This window comes from Exophiala aquamarina (genome assembly GCF_000709125.1).
Source record: "Exophiala aquamarina CBS 119918 chromosome Unknown aczIA-supercont1.3, whole genome shotgun sequence".
NCBI classification, from domain to species: domain Eukaryota; kingdom Fungi; phylum Ascomycota; class Eurotiomycetes; order Chaetothyriales; family Herpotrichiellaceae; genus Exophiala; species Exophiala aquamarina.
This window is the reverse complement of record NW_013550585.1, coordinates 1,564,507-1,581,054: the sequence shown is the minus strand read 5'-3', so window position 1 is coordinate 1,581,054 and position 16,548 is coordinate 1,564,507. Positions and strand designations below refer to the sequence as shown.

Below are 16,548 nucleotides of genomic sequence, written 5' to 3'. Positions count from 1 at the left end.
ATCACCGGTGGCTAGCGGTCTGGATTTGTTTAGAACCCCACAAAAGAAGGGCTGCTATGTGTGTATGCATGTGTCCTGAAGCAAGAGGGGCTAATCTGTTGCTTATGGTTGATAGTGCATTATGAGGGGTTTGTATGTTGTAGGAACGAGAAGGGCGGGAATTAATGATGGCTAATGAAGAGTGGTGTGATTTGTGACAAGCTTCTTCGGCCCCACGACTCTGATGATTGAGGGAATCCGTGCCCGTTTCCTAAGAGTCATATGCCACAAATTGCGGTCAAGGTTTCCGGCTCGCGCACACGTGGTTATCGGGCTGCTCCGGGTTCTGTCAACTTAACCATTATCGCATTCGGTGTATATGGCCTGACAATCACCCAAGAGAGTACCAAGTGTTTGAGTGTCGTAGCCAGGCTCGGTGCCTGATGTTTCATTTCATTCTTCATGTTTCTGTCTGAGTTTGATCCTCAAAAGTAGTGAAGTGTTGAGTAGGTGGTAGAGCTGATCTCCCAGTGCCTGGGTGTGAGCCCACGAGTAGTTTCTCACTTGTTTGGGCAAGGATGAGTATTGTCAATAATTAACTTGTCGACCAGGACGATCTCAGTGCGAGAATGCCACGATTGCAGTTCTTGTGCTTTGGTAAATGGAAATCGTGAGAGAGACAGATCTCAGGTTCAGTGGACTGAATATTTATCTTTCTGATGGGAAAATAAGTGAATGGATTGATCTCTTAAAGTTTAACACTACGATGAGAGTTCCACAGGTGCATTCCAGTCACCTGCACAACACAAGGCTGAGAATCTGAGTAATCTGAGGCACTTAAAAGGTCTCTCTTCGACAAGGAACATATTCAATCATTTCTGGGCCTCTGGTTGATGAATATGGTTTCCGGAGTACCGAGGTGTGCCAACAGTAGAGGGCGGATCGAATCTAAGACCTATACGAAGCTGACAGTGTCCCCGCCTTACCTGCTACGAAATGACTCCACCTATGGAGCATTTGTATGTAACTGTGTCGCAACAACAACACATCTTTGAGATCGGTATTGGCCTTTGGCCGTTTATCCTTTTGATCATCCTCCGTCCTTGGGTTTCAACACGGAGCTTCAAAGTGCCGTGTTGCTTCTGCCCAGACAGCAACCAACCAGGACATCGCAAGTTGTAAACGTTGTCATTAGGAACAGGTTAAAGCTCTATCTAAGTTTGAACTGTCCCTGAAAATGCGGCTTGTAGGGAGTTTTGCCCAATAGATGGACTGTGGGTAAAGAAGCTATCATTGGTTTGGCGAATTATCACGAGAGCTGGTCTTACAAGTCGGATAGCAAGTTACTTAACAGTAGGATATAGCACTTAAGTTAGTGGTCTCATAACGCACAGTTCCAAGGAACATCGTCCGTTAAAAGGCGTCTGTTATGCAAATCAGTGAGACTAGTGCGATCCTGTACGGAGCGCAACAGGAGGCCTCATCCATCCTCAGACAATATATAGTTAATAATGAGTAGCATGGGCACGTGTCCTCTGTACTCCGTACCGTATGTACGAGTAAGATACCAGCCCCTTCAGTGCAGGGAACACCAGCCACAATAGGTATCGATAACAGTTAGCTCAATGCACTTGACAGCTTTCGCCGACTCCTATAGGCACGTTAAGCCCCCAAGGCGCGGAAAAGCACTTAAGACAACCGTGATGAGGTGTTAAATCCGCCAATCCCCAGGTGACCTGGAAGCGCCCCTGATATATCAGGTGCTTCTAATGCTTGGCGATACGTCGGTTTGTCCAATTCCACAGGCACCCTCAGGCGTGTTGCTTTGCTTATTAAATCACTCACTCGAGCGATGTTTCTATAACCGCCAGATCATATACGAGGTGCAAGCTAACACTACATGGAATCACTCTGAGGGGTTGACGGTTGAGAAAAAGGAAACGAGTACGACCGAATAATGACAGCACTTAGAAAATGGTACTAAGTACTGTTGTCATGTTTCAGAACTCGATACCCTGTATCAGTGGTCTGGAGCTTCAGAAAATCGAATTACGCACCATACTCACGATCTGGACGCGCGTTAACCCAGCCCTCTCGATCGCTTGGTGAAGTCGCATGTGGCTAAGCGACTCGATCCCTTTATTGAGTTCCGATCGAGAGGCACCTGAAGCTGTGGCGTGCAATGGAGATTGATTCGGGTTGCCTGGGCTTTTATATTTTTCGCGGGGTGGGGAGCGTCAGCCGTTCGAGCCATACAGCAGTCGGACCACTGCGTGGTGTGACTAGTCGGCCTGCTCAGAGTGTGCGTTGGAGTGGCCCAAGTTGATGACTCCCACAAATCCATGTGGATTTCTACTTCCTTGATCTCATTCACAATTGAAATCATTCGCAGGAGGCAAAAGAGTATCCATTGTCACCTGTTTCTTGGTTCGCTTGATCATCTAGCTCTATGAGCGGCGAATGCTAACAAGTCGGTCATGTCACCCCTAACCCGAAATGCGAGGCTCTGTTGAATGCTTATCTGTTAAATAGTCATTGCAAGAACCACTACCACACTCATAACACCATCTTTGGACCACTATTACGCACCCATGCCTCAAGCCATGCGCTTCACCACGACAGGAGAGCCTGCCACAATGGCAGAGGTAACTAAACTGGCGTGGCACACCTTTTATGGCATGCAAAAAGCCTGCGAAGACTTCGAGAACCTGCGTTTCGAAGTCTGGACCATTGCCATTAGCTTGGACTCGCTCCATAGTTTCGGCACAACCTCGTTACTCATCGACCGTCAACCTGATAAGGCCAGATGGGCGCTAACATTCTCGAAAATTTTAACATCGTTAGGTGCTGCTCTACGGCCATTACACAATCTCGTCAGACAATATCTCGGCAGCTCGTCGAAGGATCGAGCGAGCATCAAAAACTGGCTGTTGCACAGTGATGTCACCATTGAAGGTGTTACAATTCAGGATTTCAGAAGGAAGCTATCGATGCTGGTAGAAAGTCTCAATGTCTTCCTTTCCTGCCTCACCCACGCCGAACTCGCCAGGGCCAGAGAGACATCAGAATCCGAGGAGTTCCGTGTCTTGAGCGAGGTGTCGAAGCACGTACTCCATAAATGGGATTCGGACCTACCAACCGGGCTACGACGGCCAGCCGATAGATCGGCACAGCAGATGGAATTCAACGGGGCAGTAAATGAGGAAGTCAAGGTCTCAAGTTCGCCACTGTTGCAAAATGCATCTTCTGGGCTTGGACTGCAACTTCCTAACACACCCGCTTCGCCAGTACGTCCCAGACACAACCAGGAAAATCCTTCACGCAAAACTCCTCCCGGCGTGATGAACCTCGAAGATATTGAAACTGGATTTCGCAACCACATGCACGCCATGCGGCGTATCCGAGAACAACTTCGTCATCAACAAATTGATAGCGATCATCCTGTGGGCCATCCATCTCCACACTTCCTCGGTGTAAGCGATAGCTCCAAAGGCCAAGGTTGGGGAGCTCACCCTCCGCTGACACCAACAACACCGACGTTGCATCATAATCTGACCGACTCATCTTCTTCATCAGAGCTTTCTGGAGAGTACATCGAGACCTCTAGCAGTGGCAGCAGCAGCAGCGACGGAAGTCACCATAGTAATAGTGGCTCACTGCAGAGTTCGGGTGCCAGCAGCATCAACTCCCACCATCTACTGAACATCGTCGAAGAGGAGACGAAACCAATCCAAGTACCACATCAACAGCCTTCGTACGGTCATCTCCGGAAACGCAAGAGGCGACCAGAATATCGCTTCAAGACCGGTCTCGAAGCTGAAAACTCTCACTCCAGCGACGGCGACGGCTCAGACGAGGCACTCGACGGCGGCCACCGTCATCCGAAAACCGCCCTGGAACGCATGCTGACTGTGGCCATATTCTTCGACCAATAAGTAATGCGTGGAAAAGGGTAAAAAAGAAACTACGATGAATGAGATTGGATCCGTGTTTCCTGTAGAGCGTACGCATTTGGTTACTACTGGGGAGGGAATTTGATTTTATTCTTCGGCAAGGCTGGGAGTTTGTGGGGGGTGAGGAAGCTACCACAACTGGTCCAGAAGCGCACAATCTTGCAGTCACACGAGACACATCTAGGAATGATCAATGAATACTTCGTATTACATGGCAGGAAATTTTCGTTCGCTGAATGCCTGTTGCAAATGTACTTCCATGCCCTCAACACTATCAATTGGAGCAACTCTTGAAATCATCGTATTTTAGTATATTCTGAACAGACATGGGACGTTCTCCCAGCGCCCACGTCTACGCCAAGCGATTCACATGTTCATTCGCGAAGTCCTGAGTGTTCGACTCCGCGACTGTTGTCCGTATGCCCCTGAATTCTCAGCCGCGTGACCATGTCTGCATGGATCGACAGCCTTATCAGCCCTACACATGTCTACAACACGTACATCGGTCCCACTTGGAGGGCTTGTCCATTGGGGTGCCCACAGGTATTGCCAACGTGGTCAATGGCGAGTGGAGGCTGATCACTTGAGAGAGAGGAATGTTTTCTTGATTTGTTTCAGGTGCTGGATTGTAGCCCTGTATGAGCTTCTGTGTCCTCCCACTTGTGGTGAGATGTCGTCTTACTACCATGATAAGCCTACATCCAGCTCGCCTCATTCTAGCAAGAGGGCTGTTGTGAATTACTATCGAGTGATATGAACTCCATCCAATGCGTTGAGAAAGCATCTCTGACCCATAACTCCTATTACTTTGATATGCAGCATGTCGTCGTAAACCATCAACAAAGGAAAAACGTTTTCGCTTTACAGACCGAGCTCACAGCTCTCGTCATCACTGTCCATGAAGCGGTCGTATCGCCTCACTTTTGGATCTAGACAAAGAAGCAGGAGATGGTCAATAAAAGTGATAGTCCTCTTTTCCCACGCTGAAACAAATTCCAAGGCGGGTCTCTTCAAGAGGACTTACCCTCGTGTATGTGCTTCCACTCACTCCAGTCGCCTTCGAAGTGTTCAAACCATGCCGATCCGTGATTGTGGGGTTGTTGGCGGGATCGCCCTTGTTGCTCTTCTTTCTCATGCTCGAAGTCTTCCCGTTGGTGGTTGAGCTTTTCGAACCATGCATCTCCGTAATTGTGTGGTTGGTGGGATTCTCTTTCCAGTTCTTCTGATTTGCGGTGCTCGAAGTCCTCTCGTTGATGGTTCAGGTTCTCAAACCATGCGTCTCCATAATTGTGCATGGCTTGTCGAGAGGCTTGTTCGGCTTTCCGCTGATGGTATTGTGTGACCATTTCGTTCATGTTTTCAAACCAGTTGTCTCCGTATCCGTGCATTGACTCTAGCGAGTTATCAGATATACTGCTTTTTGTGCTTGTTATGGACATTGCAGCTGCGGATAGTGTGGCGTTTGGTTGTTGAGATTGCTTTGCTGCCATTGATAATTGGTGGTTGGGTTGATTTTGTAAGGGAGCCTTTCGGTTTAGATTGATAAACTTTCAACAAAAGGATACTTTGTAGATTCGTATATGGATATCTTATAGCTGTTAATAGTTGTTTGGACTGATGGGGCAGAATCTACGAAAGCCACGCCTCAAGGCGCTTCATATACTCTGGGTTAAGGATACCAAGAACGGATTGAGATAGGTAACCCTGGCACCTTGTAATTCATCTTGCCATGCAAGAACCTCTCATGTGCCAGTAACGTTCGTTTTTCCGCGCATAACGGCATGTATCGGTATCGTGATAATGCTGATTGAGACATGCATTGAAGTGATTACCAAAATGACGCGTACACTGACTGGTATAGAATCAATAGAAGCGGCCGTCGGCAAGAAAACACAAGTACTTTCCGATGGCGCTGACCCAATTATGGTCGCGTATTTCCGGGCGTATGACTACGAGAAAACGAGCATCAGACCACTTTGCATCTGAGTGTGTAAAGGCCTGAAAGGCCAAGCGAGAGATCTGTTTTTGCTGAGTCCCCACAGCGCTTGGGCCTCACGCCATGCTCCGTTAATAACGAGCTCGGCCTTCTCCGAATCGAGCAGTCTGGAAGCGTCCTTTCCTTTACCTTGGCTTTGGTCTTAACGAAATCTTTCGCCCAGTCACCGAATGACACTGGGACCTATCGAAACATACGGGAAATTGTCTACTCGCTTTCTGTATTTTACCTCTGTTGACCACTCCCAAATGACTCATAGGTTATGAGTGAATTCGTTCGGCTTGGATGTCTTGCAAAACGGATGTCCATCGTTCTTTCAGCGGCACATGTTCGCCCTACTATGGGCAGGGGTGATGGACAGTCAACCCTTGTTCATGGTAAGAGCAATGACATTGATTTCTTCATTCTCATGCAGGAACGATGTAGCATGTTTCTATCAATAACACATGACAGCACCTTCTTTGGTGAGATAGCTTAGGCTCCTGGCTGTCTCGTTGACCATTCTTGACACTTGCGAGACCACGATCAGCAGTCACGTAATCCCATCCATCTGAGTGGTTAGAGTCCCTTCCTCTTTGCACACTTTCATGAGGATCCAATATCCGATTGAAATCTGAGAGAAGGGTTGAGCGTAACCCTGTCGAGCAGAACGAAGGCGACAATGTTCACTACTTTCGTGCGCTTCGGGCTGGAGCTCGCCGATTCGAGGGGAGGCGAGTTGCTGATAGGCAATTTTTCAACCTGTTCTGAGGCTGAGGGCTGATCACTGTATGCGTTGTGATAATCGGACGACCTTTCAAACTTGCAACATATCCAAAGTCCATCTCCACAGACTGGACCATTGACAAAAGCTCGTTTGTTGAACTTCGACTCTGTGCTGTTCAGGAGTGATTTGGAGCCTTTCCTTTTCGTCTTGAGCCCATTCGACATGTCGAACCTCGACATCCCTTGCAAGTAGCATTCTGTCCTCCTGCGCAGGAGGCAGCAACCATTCGGAGCAGAGAATGTTGATTTCCATATCAGATCTGCCATCGTCTCGCAGCAATCCCAACTTTCCCTTTCTATTCATTGTACCCGCAGGCTTGAGCCCTCGAAGAGCGAGATGAGGAAATAGCAATCCCAGTTTTCTGATCCCAGAAAACCATTCCAGTTCCCTCGACTCCCATGACTAGAGTGCATAACGAAAATCACAGCAAGCTAACAGTATTTCAAGCATTGCGACGTCTATCGCCGAGCATGGCTGAGTATATCTCGGGATCTCGATAACTTATCTAGAATGCACTGGATCTATCCTCGGAGCCTGATGGATCGACCACTCAAAGCGCTCATCTGCATCAACAATGGGTCACGTGGGGCATGCTACCCAAGTACTAGACAAGAGTCATCACACCACATTTGCATCCAACCAATCGTCCACGCTACCCGGGTAATGATGATCTCCAAGATCGCCGATGAGGTCACGGGCAAGAGGACTGGTAAGAGGACTGGTAAATCTTTCAAGAAGGCAGTGGCGAGAATTTTGCAGTACGTCCTCTCCTCCGTCTGTGCAGGCGTCACATTCTATGGCAGCATTTGAGAACGTGCGGACTGCTGTTCTTATGGTTTGCTGAGTGAATCTGCTGCACCAAGCACACGAACTCGACGACAGGCTGCACAATAACTTGAATTTGCATCCAATTTTGGCGGTTTCGCTGCTCATGCGATGTACATGGGGTCACCTGAAGTCCAGATCAGCTGTCGAAGCGCGATGCAAACATGACGTGCGATTTCAGGCCACCACAGCACGACATCTCCAGGAAATCGACACGCTTCTCTATGATCTTGTCTTGTCCTAGAAACATCAGACTAGGGACGGAAGCCCGAATATCAGTCCAGTTCGAACTTCCCAGTACTATGCATCTCGCGATCAAGCTGGATATGTGACGCTTTCTGAAGAAAACTCATTGGACCTTTCCCTCTCTATCAGACTCACACACACATACGCATACTCTCCCTCTTCTGTCTCTGTTTTCTGACGGAACGATATGGGAGCTTGCATGATCACAGGCCAGGGTATGTCCAGACGAGGAGTTGGCAGACCGCAACGGAACAAAATCAGACCTTACTTTGCGATTCCTCACGCCAACGGAACCAGTTGCATTCACGGCTCCAAATCTACGGCCGGAGCTACGCATGTGTGTTCGTGACTCGTGACACACCAGCAACAAGGAGAACTCCACCGCTTGACAGAGAGACAGCTAAATTGATGGTTATCTTTTCGTCTCTTTGATTTTTGTTTGACAGCCGCCAAGGGGGGATACTCCGTACAGATATATATATGGGTCCGTGCCATACATCGGATATCACTGCTACTGCTTGAAACTCTGGAAACTTGTATGTTTGTTGTTGACTGCTGTCACTCGACCACTGCCCCCCTCAATGCGGCTGTCAACTTTCGGGGTGGTTTGTTGACGGTTCGTGCTAGCTTACTGCTTGCAGATACGTGATTGAATGATTGATGATGCAGAATACACAGAGTCTCCCCTGACATAGCGGGCAAAGAGTGTGGCGTGCGATGTGCGATATGCAATGTTGGCGGTCCCGTTAAGGCGGGCGGGTGGATGGGTGGCGTGTGTTTTGAAATTTGGGCGCGCGAAGCTCGGACTTGAAAGCCTCTTGTGCTCGCATGTACTCGTTCCATACAGTTCACGCTCAATCCTCCGTCATCTACAGATCATTAATTGACTGGCTCGCGATCATGGCTGCACGGCAGTCGGCGCACGCATATCTACTTGGTATCAACAATGAAGTAACCGTCGGCGGACCGGGGCAATGAGATCCAACTTTTGCACAGTATGTCACTTGTCTCTCACTGTAGCGGACACACATGAACCATGAAACATTGCTTTGTGTTATTAACAGCAACAACGGACTCGTTAGCAGAGGACGAGAAGAAGCGCGCTATGTGTATGCTTATCAAGCTGCGTCGAGTCAAATAGATCATTAGGCTACATACACGGTAGCAAGTATTCTGGTATGGTACGATACGGTACGGTATAGGGATATTGCATGTTCCAACCCGCAGCAGAGGAAAAGAAGGGAAGAAGAGCACGATTTATATATATGAACAAAGATCCCCGGGCCGCGATTTTGTCGTTGTACGACAAATGTGCGAGAACAGAAGGCATGGCAAATCGTGTTGACTGCTTTGCCGTGTTGGTTTTGATTGAATCATGATGAAACCCGAAAGTGCCGTGTGTCGAATTGTTTGTCGGTCGACCAGTCATGGTATCCACCACACTGATGGTCTATGATGGAGGTGGCCTGTTGGGCTCGCCGTAAGTGTAAGCGGTGTAGATGCCAATGGGGCACTCGTCTTGGTCCTGGAAATACCAGAAGTTGGTGTCGTTGGTGGATGTCTTGCCAGCGACACAGGTGCCGGCACCGACAAAGCAAGGGCCAATGTCAATGGTATAGGCGTTACCGGGCTCCATGTGGATGGGTGGGAATGCTGGAAATGGTCCTGGTGCTGGCTGGTTATTGTATGTCGTCTGGGGTCCCGGGCAGCTGCCTGGGTTGTAGCCTGTGAAGAAGAACGAGCCTGGTTTTCAGTTGGGTTAGCTAATTTCCTGTTTGCATATTTGGTTTGAAGGATATTCTCTGGTCTTACTATCCGGAGTGGAAGGAACATGAAATGGAATGAAACTTACCACCACCCTCGTAGTCGAAGTTGGAAGTCTTCAGTTGCGACTTCTGGGGGAAGATGAACTCGAGTGTGCAGTTTGCATCGGCGCGCGAGGCTGGGACGTCGAAGCTGAAGATGGACTCAATGTCATTGGGGGTGAATACGCCATTGTACTGAGGTCCGAAGGACTTGTCAGGCTGTGACTTGGAGATCTGGGTGATGTAGTGAGGGAATTCGAATTGGCCGGGGGTGAGCTCTCGAGGGCAGCCCTCTCTTGGCTTCAATGCGCGCTTCTTTAGCACCTCTCCAGGGAATGCGGTGGCAAGGCCAGCCAAGATGGCAATGGCGGCGACGGACTTCATTTTCGTAGTTGTTATGCAGAGCAAGGACAATTAGGGAGACGTGTGTATGAGGTTGGTAGTAGTTGTTGTTGTTGTTGTTGTTGATGGGGTTATAACGAGTGACGGTGATCAAGCGAATGGCTATGCGTGAGGTAGATCAAGTCCAGAATTAGAAAGAGGGTGGAAGGGGAAGACCTTTGAATAAAAGATGGGGGAACTTCATGTGGGTATATAGAGGGAGATTGCATCCGTAGCGTTCAGCAGCAAAGCAATCCAACCCAACGAGTGTTAGTGGCCAAATGACTGGCCAAAGCGATCAAGGATGCCAAACAGTATCGTTGAGTCGTCTGAATAAGTGGGCACGAGGCTGAAGAGACGGACCAACCTTGTCCAGGGTTGCAGCGTATGGCAATCATGCGCAACTTGGTCTGAGACATGGGACCACAAGCATGCCGTGTTCGGCAGGAGAAGATGCGACCATTTGATGTTTGAACAGGTGATGGAAGCTAGGCGTCCCGACAATGGGCTGAAGCTTGTGGCGGCAGTGGAAAGCTTGAGATTGGAGCTTGGAATGTCTTGTTTGGATCACAACTCTGTTCAAGCTTGGCCAGGGGCAGAGTGGATCCCGTTGGAGGTGGATTTGCGAATCTCTTGATCCGATCTGATTTGCGACAACGTTGCACGATGGGTTCGCTGGATATTCGGATCGTCCTAGACTAAATAGCCGACTGATAATTCGAGGATTGTAAATCCGTGCGCTTCAGAGGGGAATAGCAATGCGATGGCGACTGTTGCTTTGAAGTCTTCGGCGCGGCATATCTGACTGGATCAGTCACTTCAAGAGACTTTGAATCGCAGATACGTATCAGCGCTTGGTCTTCGGTTGGGCAAATATGCGATCAGGAGATGGTCCAATGTTAACCGAGACGTATTCCACGTTGAATACGGGGCAGATTGGAGGCCCCTCAGTCCCAGGGGCACCCCTGGCAGAAACACACGCCGGACGATGAGGGCTTGCTCTAAGTAGTCTAGGAGATGCACCACACCAAAGCCGTGGCTAACGACCAAGCGGGTATCTTGCTCAGTCAAGCTTTTGAATTCAGCACCACCATAGACGTCGGACAAGCCTGAGCCGCATAGAGGCTGATACAGGAGCTCTGAAGCTGAAGCCTTTCCGTGTGGCTTCGATTAAGCATCAACAAGATGCTGACAGCCACTGGTTTCGGCTGCATTCCACCTGCACGTTAAGCTTTGGCCCTCAAAAGTCATGTATCTCAAAGATAAGGACTCGTGGCTGAGGAAAGGCTGTCGATGGCGCGAAGGGCTCAATGCTCTGAAAGCATTCCGTTTGACAAAAGAGACGGAGTGGTGGTCATGCATGGATAGCTATTAGGGGTCCATCACGGGAATGGCGGCATCTCTGCCAGGGCTCCAGGCTCCACGATGACCTGTTTTTAGTTTTTTTTGGTCTTCTAGCCTCACTATGCCCATGATGGAAATCTAACCTTTAACCATGACGTTGGTATATGCTGCCGTCCATAAATCAAAGAGCAATGCTGCTACCGCTGCAGCTCATGCCCACTGTATGTTCGATCTGGCAACTGCTCAAAGCGTTCAGGAAGATGGCGGCCGCGTAACCCTATGCTGTCAGTCCTGGAAGTCTGGATACCGGATTCAGAGCTATTGATGTGTTGCGGCATGCATTTGATTTGACAGGTTCCAGAGATTGAGAACCGTGCAGTCTAGCAACACTGAGGTCGTACACATAATGCCTACCTACCTGGGTAGGTAGCTAGGTAATAACATGCAGAGGATGATCTATTTTGAGGATCTTTTTGATTGCCGCATCATTATTGTGGGAACTGTGTTGTCCCTTCCCCAGATCCAGCGCCCAGTACTCCCTACCTTTTCGTTCCTTCCCTTCTTCCAGCCTAAAGGAAAAACCACGTGAGCGATGCGGTTCCAGGAAGGAGCAGAGAGGAATTTGCATTTTGGTATCTGGCTGCCTGGAATAGGGCAGTCTACCATCGCCCCTTCTACCCCAGCAACTGAATTGGCGAAGTGATGCAGATCACCAGTCGAAAAATGAAATATGGAAGGGTGATTGTCCATCTAGGCATCTCTCGAGTCTCTCCCTCGCCTTCGGTAAAGTATAGGCACATCCCTTTCCAATACTGGCTGTCTACCAGGCGGGATTAGAGTGGATTTTTGAACTCCTGCAATGCAGGATGATTCTTGGGCATTACTCGTAGTTGCCACAAGATCATTGCCTGCAGGGTTCAGTCCTATTTGGATTGCATCGAGGCGAATTCTTAAGAGCGTTCACAATGGCCTGTGGAGAGAAAGGACAGTTCTATAGCCGGCGTTGATTGAGCATCAGGTATTTGTCAACTTGAATTGAAACCCTTGCTCATGGCTAGCTGGGTAGAAGTCTACCTTGATGCAGGGAGGCTCTTTCATGCAGTTGCCATTCTCTTGGTCCATATTGAATTTGGGAAAACTACAAGGATTTCGTAAATCGAACACGACTTACGGGAGCCTCCTGCCCTTCCGATGTTTATCTAACAATAGTGAATTGTGTGCTCCAATGTAATCCAACACACCTTCTGATCCGACAGACATTAGACATCAAAAACCGTTCTCGAAGACTCCGGTCGCTCCATACCAATCGTTACCGCTACCACTTGGCAGCATTCATTCCCTGTTTGCAGGCGCTTAACCTGACACCATCACTTGTAACGAGGGTCTCGACTTGACATGTTCTTGCCTTTCAGCTAGGTTGGCATCGAATTCGAGTCCCCAGCGGGTCGCAAACCCTTCACATATCTCCTGGCAGGTCCTGGCCGCTTGTCTAGTTCTGCACCTTCGATCCCAGTCCCCGGCCTGGATCAGCATGATGCTGTTCTCGACGAGTTCCTCTTCAATGCTCATGTCGTCCACCTGATCTCGCACCGTCTTGAGCTTGCGACTTGCAGTGTTGGCTGCCAACTTGAATTCTTGTAGCAAGTCTGTGATGGAACGTAGCGTTTGGCCCAGCTCATCCGTCTGCGATGCCAGTATCTGAAGGGAGAGCAGAGGGTTCTGCTGACGGAGGAAGGGTATAGTAAGAATAAGTTCGTTCACCTCGTCGAGTAGCAAGTCGAGCGTTTCTTCGGGAAGATTCAATAGCCCGCCATATAAAAGAGAATGGCTTTGTGTAAAGAGATCCCTAGTTTTATTCGTCCGATGAGATGCCATCGAGGTATACGCCGTAATCAGCCGAGTCACACCATATTCAATATTGCCCTGCGGACCAAGCTCTTTCAATCCGTGTATGGTTCTACGAACCGTGCCTCCACCTTCACTCACCGCATCCTCGGGGTTGATGCAGAGCCGAGTCAGATTTTCGAGGTCGCGTATACGTTTCCGCATGATGGGGGGCAGGCAATCATCGGGCTGCTCAAGATCTGAATCTGGTCCATAATCGGAGCCATCATACGCGGATTCATGTCTCTGGTGTCCGGATTTCCTGCTGCCTCGGGGATCGGAATCGCGACGTGTCTGCGGAACGTGTAACGTAGGTGACGGTCCGTCGAGTTGGGCCGGGTGTGGGCTTTGCATCACCATGCCAAAGCCAAAGTCGTGCATGTCATTCATTCCGTAAGGGCTGTGTAAACCACGCATTGACGAGTCCTGCTCTGCAATACCCTCTCTTAGTCCCTCGAGGAAATTGGATTGTTCTCCCTGGTCGTCGTCGTCGTCGTCTCCGTCCCAGGCTTGGCCCAGCTCATCGGCCAGGTTGCCCAGCCCGTTATTGTTATCTTCCAGTTGTTCCAGACTCCTATTGCTGTGAAGACTTGTCCTGCTGAGTCTGCGTTGGGAGAAGGAAGGGGGCCTGGAAGACTTGGAAGACATGGGTCGGGGTGTTACCGGGGAGCGTGGTTGGTACGAAGTCTGCGACGTCCGAGAGGAGCGTCGCGAGTAGGAGGAGGTGCCATTTGTGGTTCCGCTGGTGTAAGGACTGAAGGAGGTATTCTCGCTGGAAGGATTATTGATGTTGGATAGTCGCAGCGACCTGCGTTTCCGCGATGGAGTTGAAGGCGAGGCCGGTGGAGATGCAACCATCATTGTCTTAATGCAGGGGCAGATGCAGGTCTATCGATCTAGTAAAGGGTGCAAAGAAGCGGGTATCATACAACTAGAAGCATGCTTTTCGAATGAACAAACTCCCATAGAGCGAGGAATCGATCGTCGTTTGTCGCGTTGCGGTGTGCGTTGGGAAGTCTAGCTAGTCAGGCAGGGAGGATGAGGGAGTGAAAGGAGCGTCACCAACACCGAATTCGTACCTTGAGCCCGTTTCCCACGGACAAAAATATACTGGGTATCGGTACTCGTACTCCGTATGGAGGTGTTGATGCTGGCCGCCTGTCGCTGGCCGCCGGCTGAGTTGCTGCAGGCTAAAGTTGCGGTTCGGGGCGTGCCCAGCAAGACACCCGGGTTGCCAACTTGCCACTGCCTGGTGCTGGTTTCCAAATGTCTCCATCCACAACGATCGTGTTTTTTCCGCTGCATGTCATCGCAATCGTGCGTCGGTCAGAGGCAATCCCCGCAAGAGTCATCGTCCGTGAGAAGGTTGGGGATGTGAGTGATTGACTGATTGACTAATCGATCATGCCGACCATACGCAGAGTTCGACCATCAGATCTTTTCCAGCTAAATCTCTGCAATCTTGACCCCTACACGGAGAACTATGACTTGGGATTTTATCTTCAATACCTCATGAGATGGCCTTCATTGTTTCAGTGCATTGAAGAGCAGGGTCAGATCGTCGGTTATATCATTGGCAAGGTCGAGGAAACTCCCAAACACCTGCAGTAAGTCCAGTCAAGCTAACGGGTTGAGACCGGCCGTGAGTGAGAATATTCTGAGCGGGATCAATGTTGCAGGGCATCACCACACTACTTACCGTGGCATGGCCATGTTACAGCCCTGTCCATAGCGCCACAGTATCGACGGCTGGGATATGGCAAGCTCCTGACTGAGTCGCTGGAGACGGCATGCAATCAACAAGATGCCTGGTTTGTCGATCTCTTTGTTCGGAAGAGCAACCAAAACGCCATCAAGATGTATGAAAGCATGGGGTACTCTACCTTTCGAACCGTGGTCAAGTACTACTCGGACGATCCCACCGGAGTGTCGAAAGACGGGGAGGATGCACTGGATATGAGGAAGTCGCTTGACCGAGACGTGAGCAGAAGCCATGTCCGGGAGAATGGAGAGACTTTCCAAGTCGATCCGGATGATGTATTTTGATGCTTGAGGGACTTTGGATGATCATCTGGTGCTGGTGCAGACTACAACGACACACAACCTATCTCCTGCTGAACCTCCCACCAACTAATAACAAATCCATGTCTGACATTAAGAGACCATTCTGTTTGATAAACGATCTCTTGACGACAGTCCAGGCCTGTGTCCGTACGACCAAAAATCTCGAGCAGCCCTTGGATAAGACGAGATGGTGTCTATGGGGAGACCTTTCAACGACCCAAATGGATCATGTGATGGGATGAAGCCCTTTGTGTGATCATGTGATATCAGATGTCAGAATCGCGCTTTCTGTCAGATGGCGCAGCACGGTGCTCCTTCCTGTCAGCGCCCCAGAGAAGGTACGCCAACGACCGAGACTTCAAGATCAAGAAGGAGCGACCGTGGGAAAGACCGCTAGCGTGATCCAGTGACTTAACGGCATCAGGCGAGCGAGAAGGCAGGAATCACCCGAAACTCTGAATACAAAGCACCGCCTATCCTCCCGTAGTAAACCGTCGTAATGGTATTAAGTGATAAGACCTCGTCTTCCTCTTCACCAACGTCCAACAGCACCATCCACCCACCCACGTCATCTACTCACCACCAAACAGCCCGCCCGCTGCCCCCTCCCCCGTCCCCTTCGTCGTCCCCTCCCGATTCTTCTCATAATCATTCCTCCGAAAACTCATGGGCAACAACTCTCCGATCGTCATCTTGACGACATCGCCTGCCATCCCATCCTTGCCGTACATGTAGATCGGGAGATCACCCGTGGTCGCGAACTCGTTGATGAACTGCCTGCACATGCCGCACGGGCTAGCCGGCGGGTTGATGTCGGTGCTGACGGCGATGGCGCGGATGACCGGCATCTCGGGGCGTTTCATCGACGCCACGATCGGCGCGATCGCACAGCGCTCCGCGCAGATGCCCACCGGCGTGCTCGCCACTTCGACGTTCGCGCCGCTGTGGTATGTGCCGCTCGAGAGGAGCACGGCGGCCCCGACGCGGAAGTTCGAGTATGGGCCTATGGAGGATTGTGGTTGTGAGTGAGAGTGGGCTTTGGGGGATGATGTTTTCTTGATTTTTGGAGGAACAGATGCTTCCTTATTGCCTTTTGGAGTTGGCTCCGAGGTGAGGGTATGGAAATGATCTTTCCACTTTGGGAATAAAACTGCAGGAGATGGCGAGGACCACACGCGATAACTTACAATATGCTGTCTGCTTTGCCTCAATCGCAAGCGTCGCTAGCTTGGCTAGTTCCTCATTTGTTAACGGGACAATGGAGTCTCCGGACGCCATGGTCTCCGTGTGATGTTTAAACAGCGT

At 50.0% G+C, this 16,548-nt stretch overlaps 6 protein-coding genes across 6 annotated transcripts; 2 read left to right on the top strand and 4 right to left on the bottom strand.

The window, feature by feature from the left end:
• Nucleotides 1–2,570: 2,570 nt before the first annotated feature.
• On the top strand, nucleotides 2,571–3,914 carry A1O9_04159 (uncharacterized protein; the record flags this gene model as incomplete). The annotated part of the gene is made up of 1 exon (XM_013406451.1): nucleotides 2,571–3,914. The coding sequence occupies one exon, from the start codon at nucleotides 2,571–2,573 to the stop codon at nucleotides 3,912–3,914; it is 1,344 nt and encodes a 447-aa protein (XP_013261905.1).
• An 879-nt stretch (nucleotides 3,915–4,793) lies between these two features.
• Nucleotides 4,794–5,422, bottom strand: A1O9_04158 (uncharacterized protein; the record flags this gene model as incomplete). Its single annotated transcript, XM_013406450.1, has 2 exons — nucleotides 4,794–4,861; nucleotides 4,957–5,422. 2 exons carry the CDS (start codon nucleotides 5,420–5,422, stop codon nucleotides 4,794–4,796), a joined length of 534 nt encoding a protein of 177 aa, XP_013261904.1.
• A 3,793-nt stretch (nucleotides 5,423–9,215) lies between these two features.
• Nucleotides 9,216–9,954, bottom strand: A1O9_04157 (uncharacterized protein; the record flags this gene model as incomplete). The annotated part of the gene is made up of 2 exons (XM_013406449.1): nucleotides 9,216–9,508; nucleotides 9,618–9,954. The coding sequence occupies 2 exons, from the start codon at nucleotides 9,952–9,954 to the stop codon at nucleotides 9,216–9,218; spliced, it is 630 nt and encodes a 209-aa protein (XP_013261903.1).
• A 2,694-nt stretch (nucleotides 9,955–12,648) lies between these two features.
• On the bottom strand, nucleotides 12,649–13,827 carry A1O9_04156 (uncharacterized protein; the record flags this gene model as incomplete). The annotated part of the gene is made up of 1 exon (XM_013406448.1): nucleotides 12,649–13,827. One exon carries the CDS (start codon nucleotides 13,825–13,827, stop codon nucleotides 12,649–12,651), a length of 1,179 nt encoding a protein of 392 aa, XP_013261902.1.
• A 756-nt stretch (nucleotides 13,828–14,583) lies between these two features.
• A1O9_04155 (acetyltransferase) lies at nucleotides 14,584–15,225 on the top strand (the record flags this gene model as incomplete). The annotated part of the gene is made up of 2 exons (XM_013406447.1): nucleotides 14,584–14,786; nucleotides 14,859–15,225. The coding sequence occupies 2 exons, from the start codon at nucleotides 14,584–14,586 to the stop codon at nucleotides 15,223–15,225; spliced, it is 570 nt and encodes a 189-aa protein (XP_013261901.1).
• Nucleotides 15,226–15,815: 590 nt separating this feature from the next.
• Nucleotides 15,816–16,521, bottom strand: A1O9_04154 (cytidine deaminase; the record flags this gene model as incomplete). The annotated part of the gene is made up of 2 exons (XM_013406446.1): nucleotides 15,816–16,372; nucleotides 16,431–16,521. 2 exons carry the CDS (start codon nucleotides 16,519–16,521, stop codon nucleotides 15,816–15,818), a joined length of 648 nt encoding a protein of 215 aa, XP_013261900.1.
• Nucleotides 16,522–16,548: the final 27 nt, after the last annotated feature.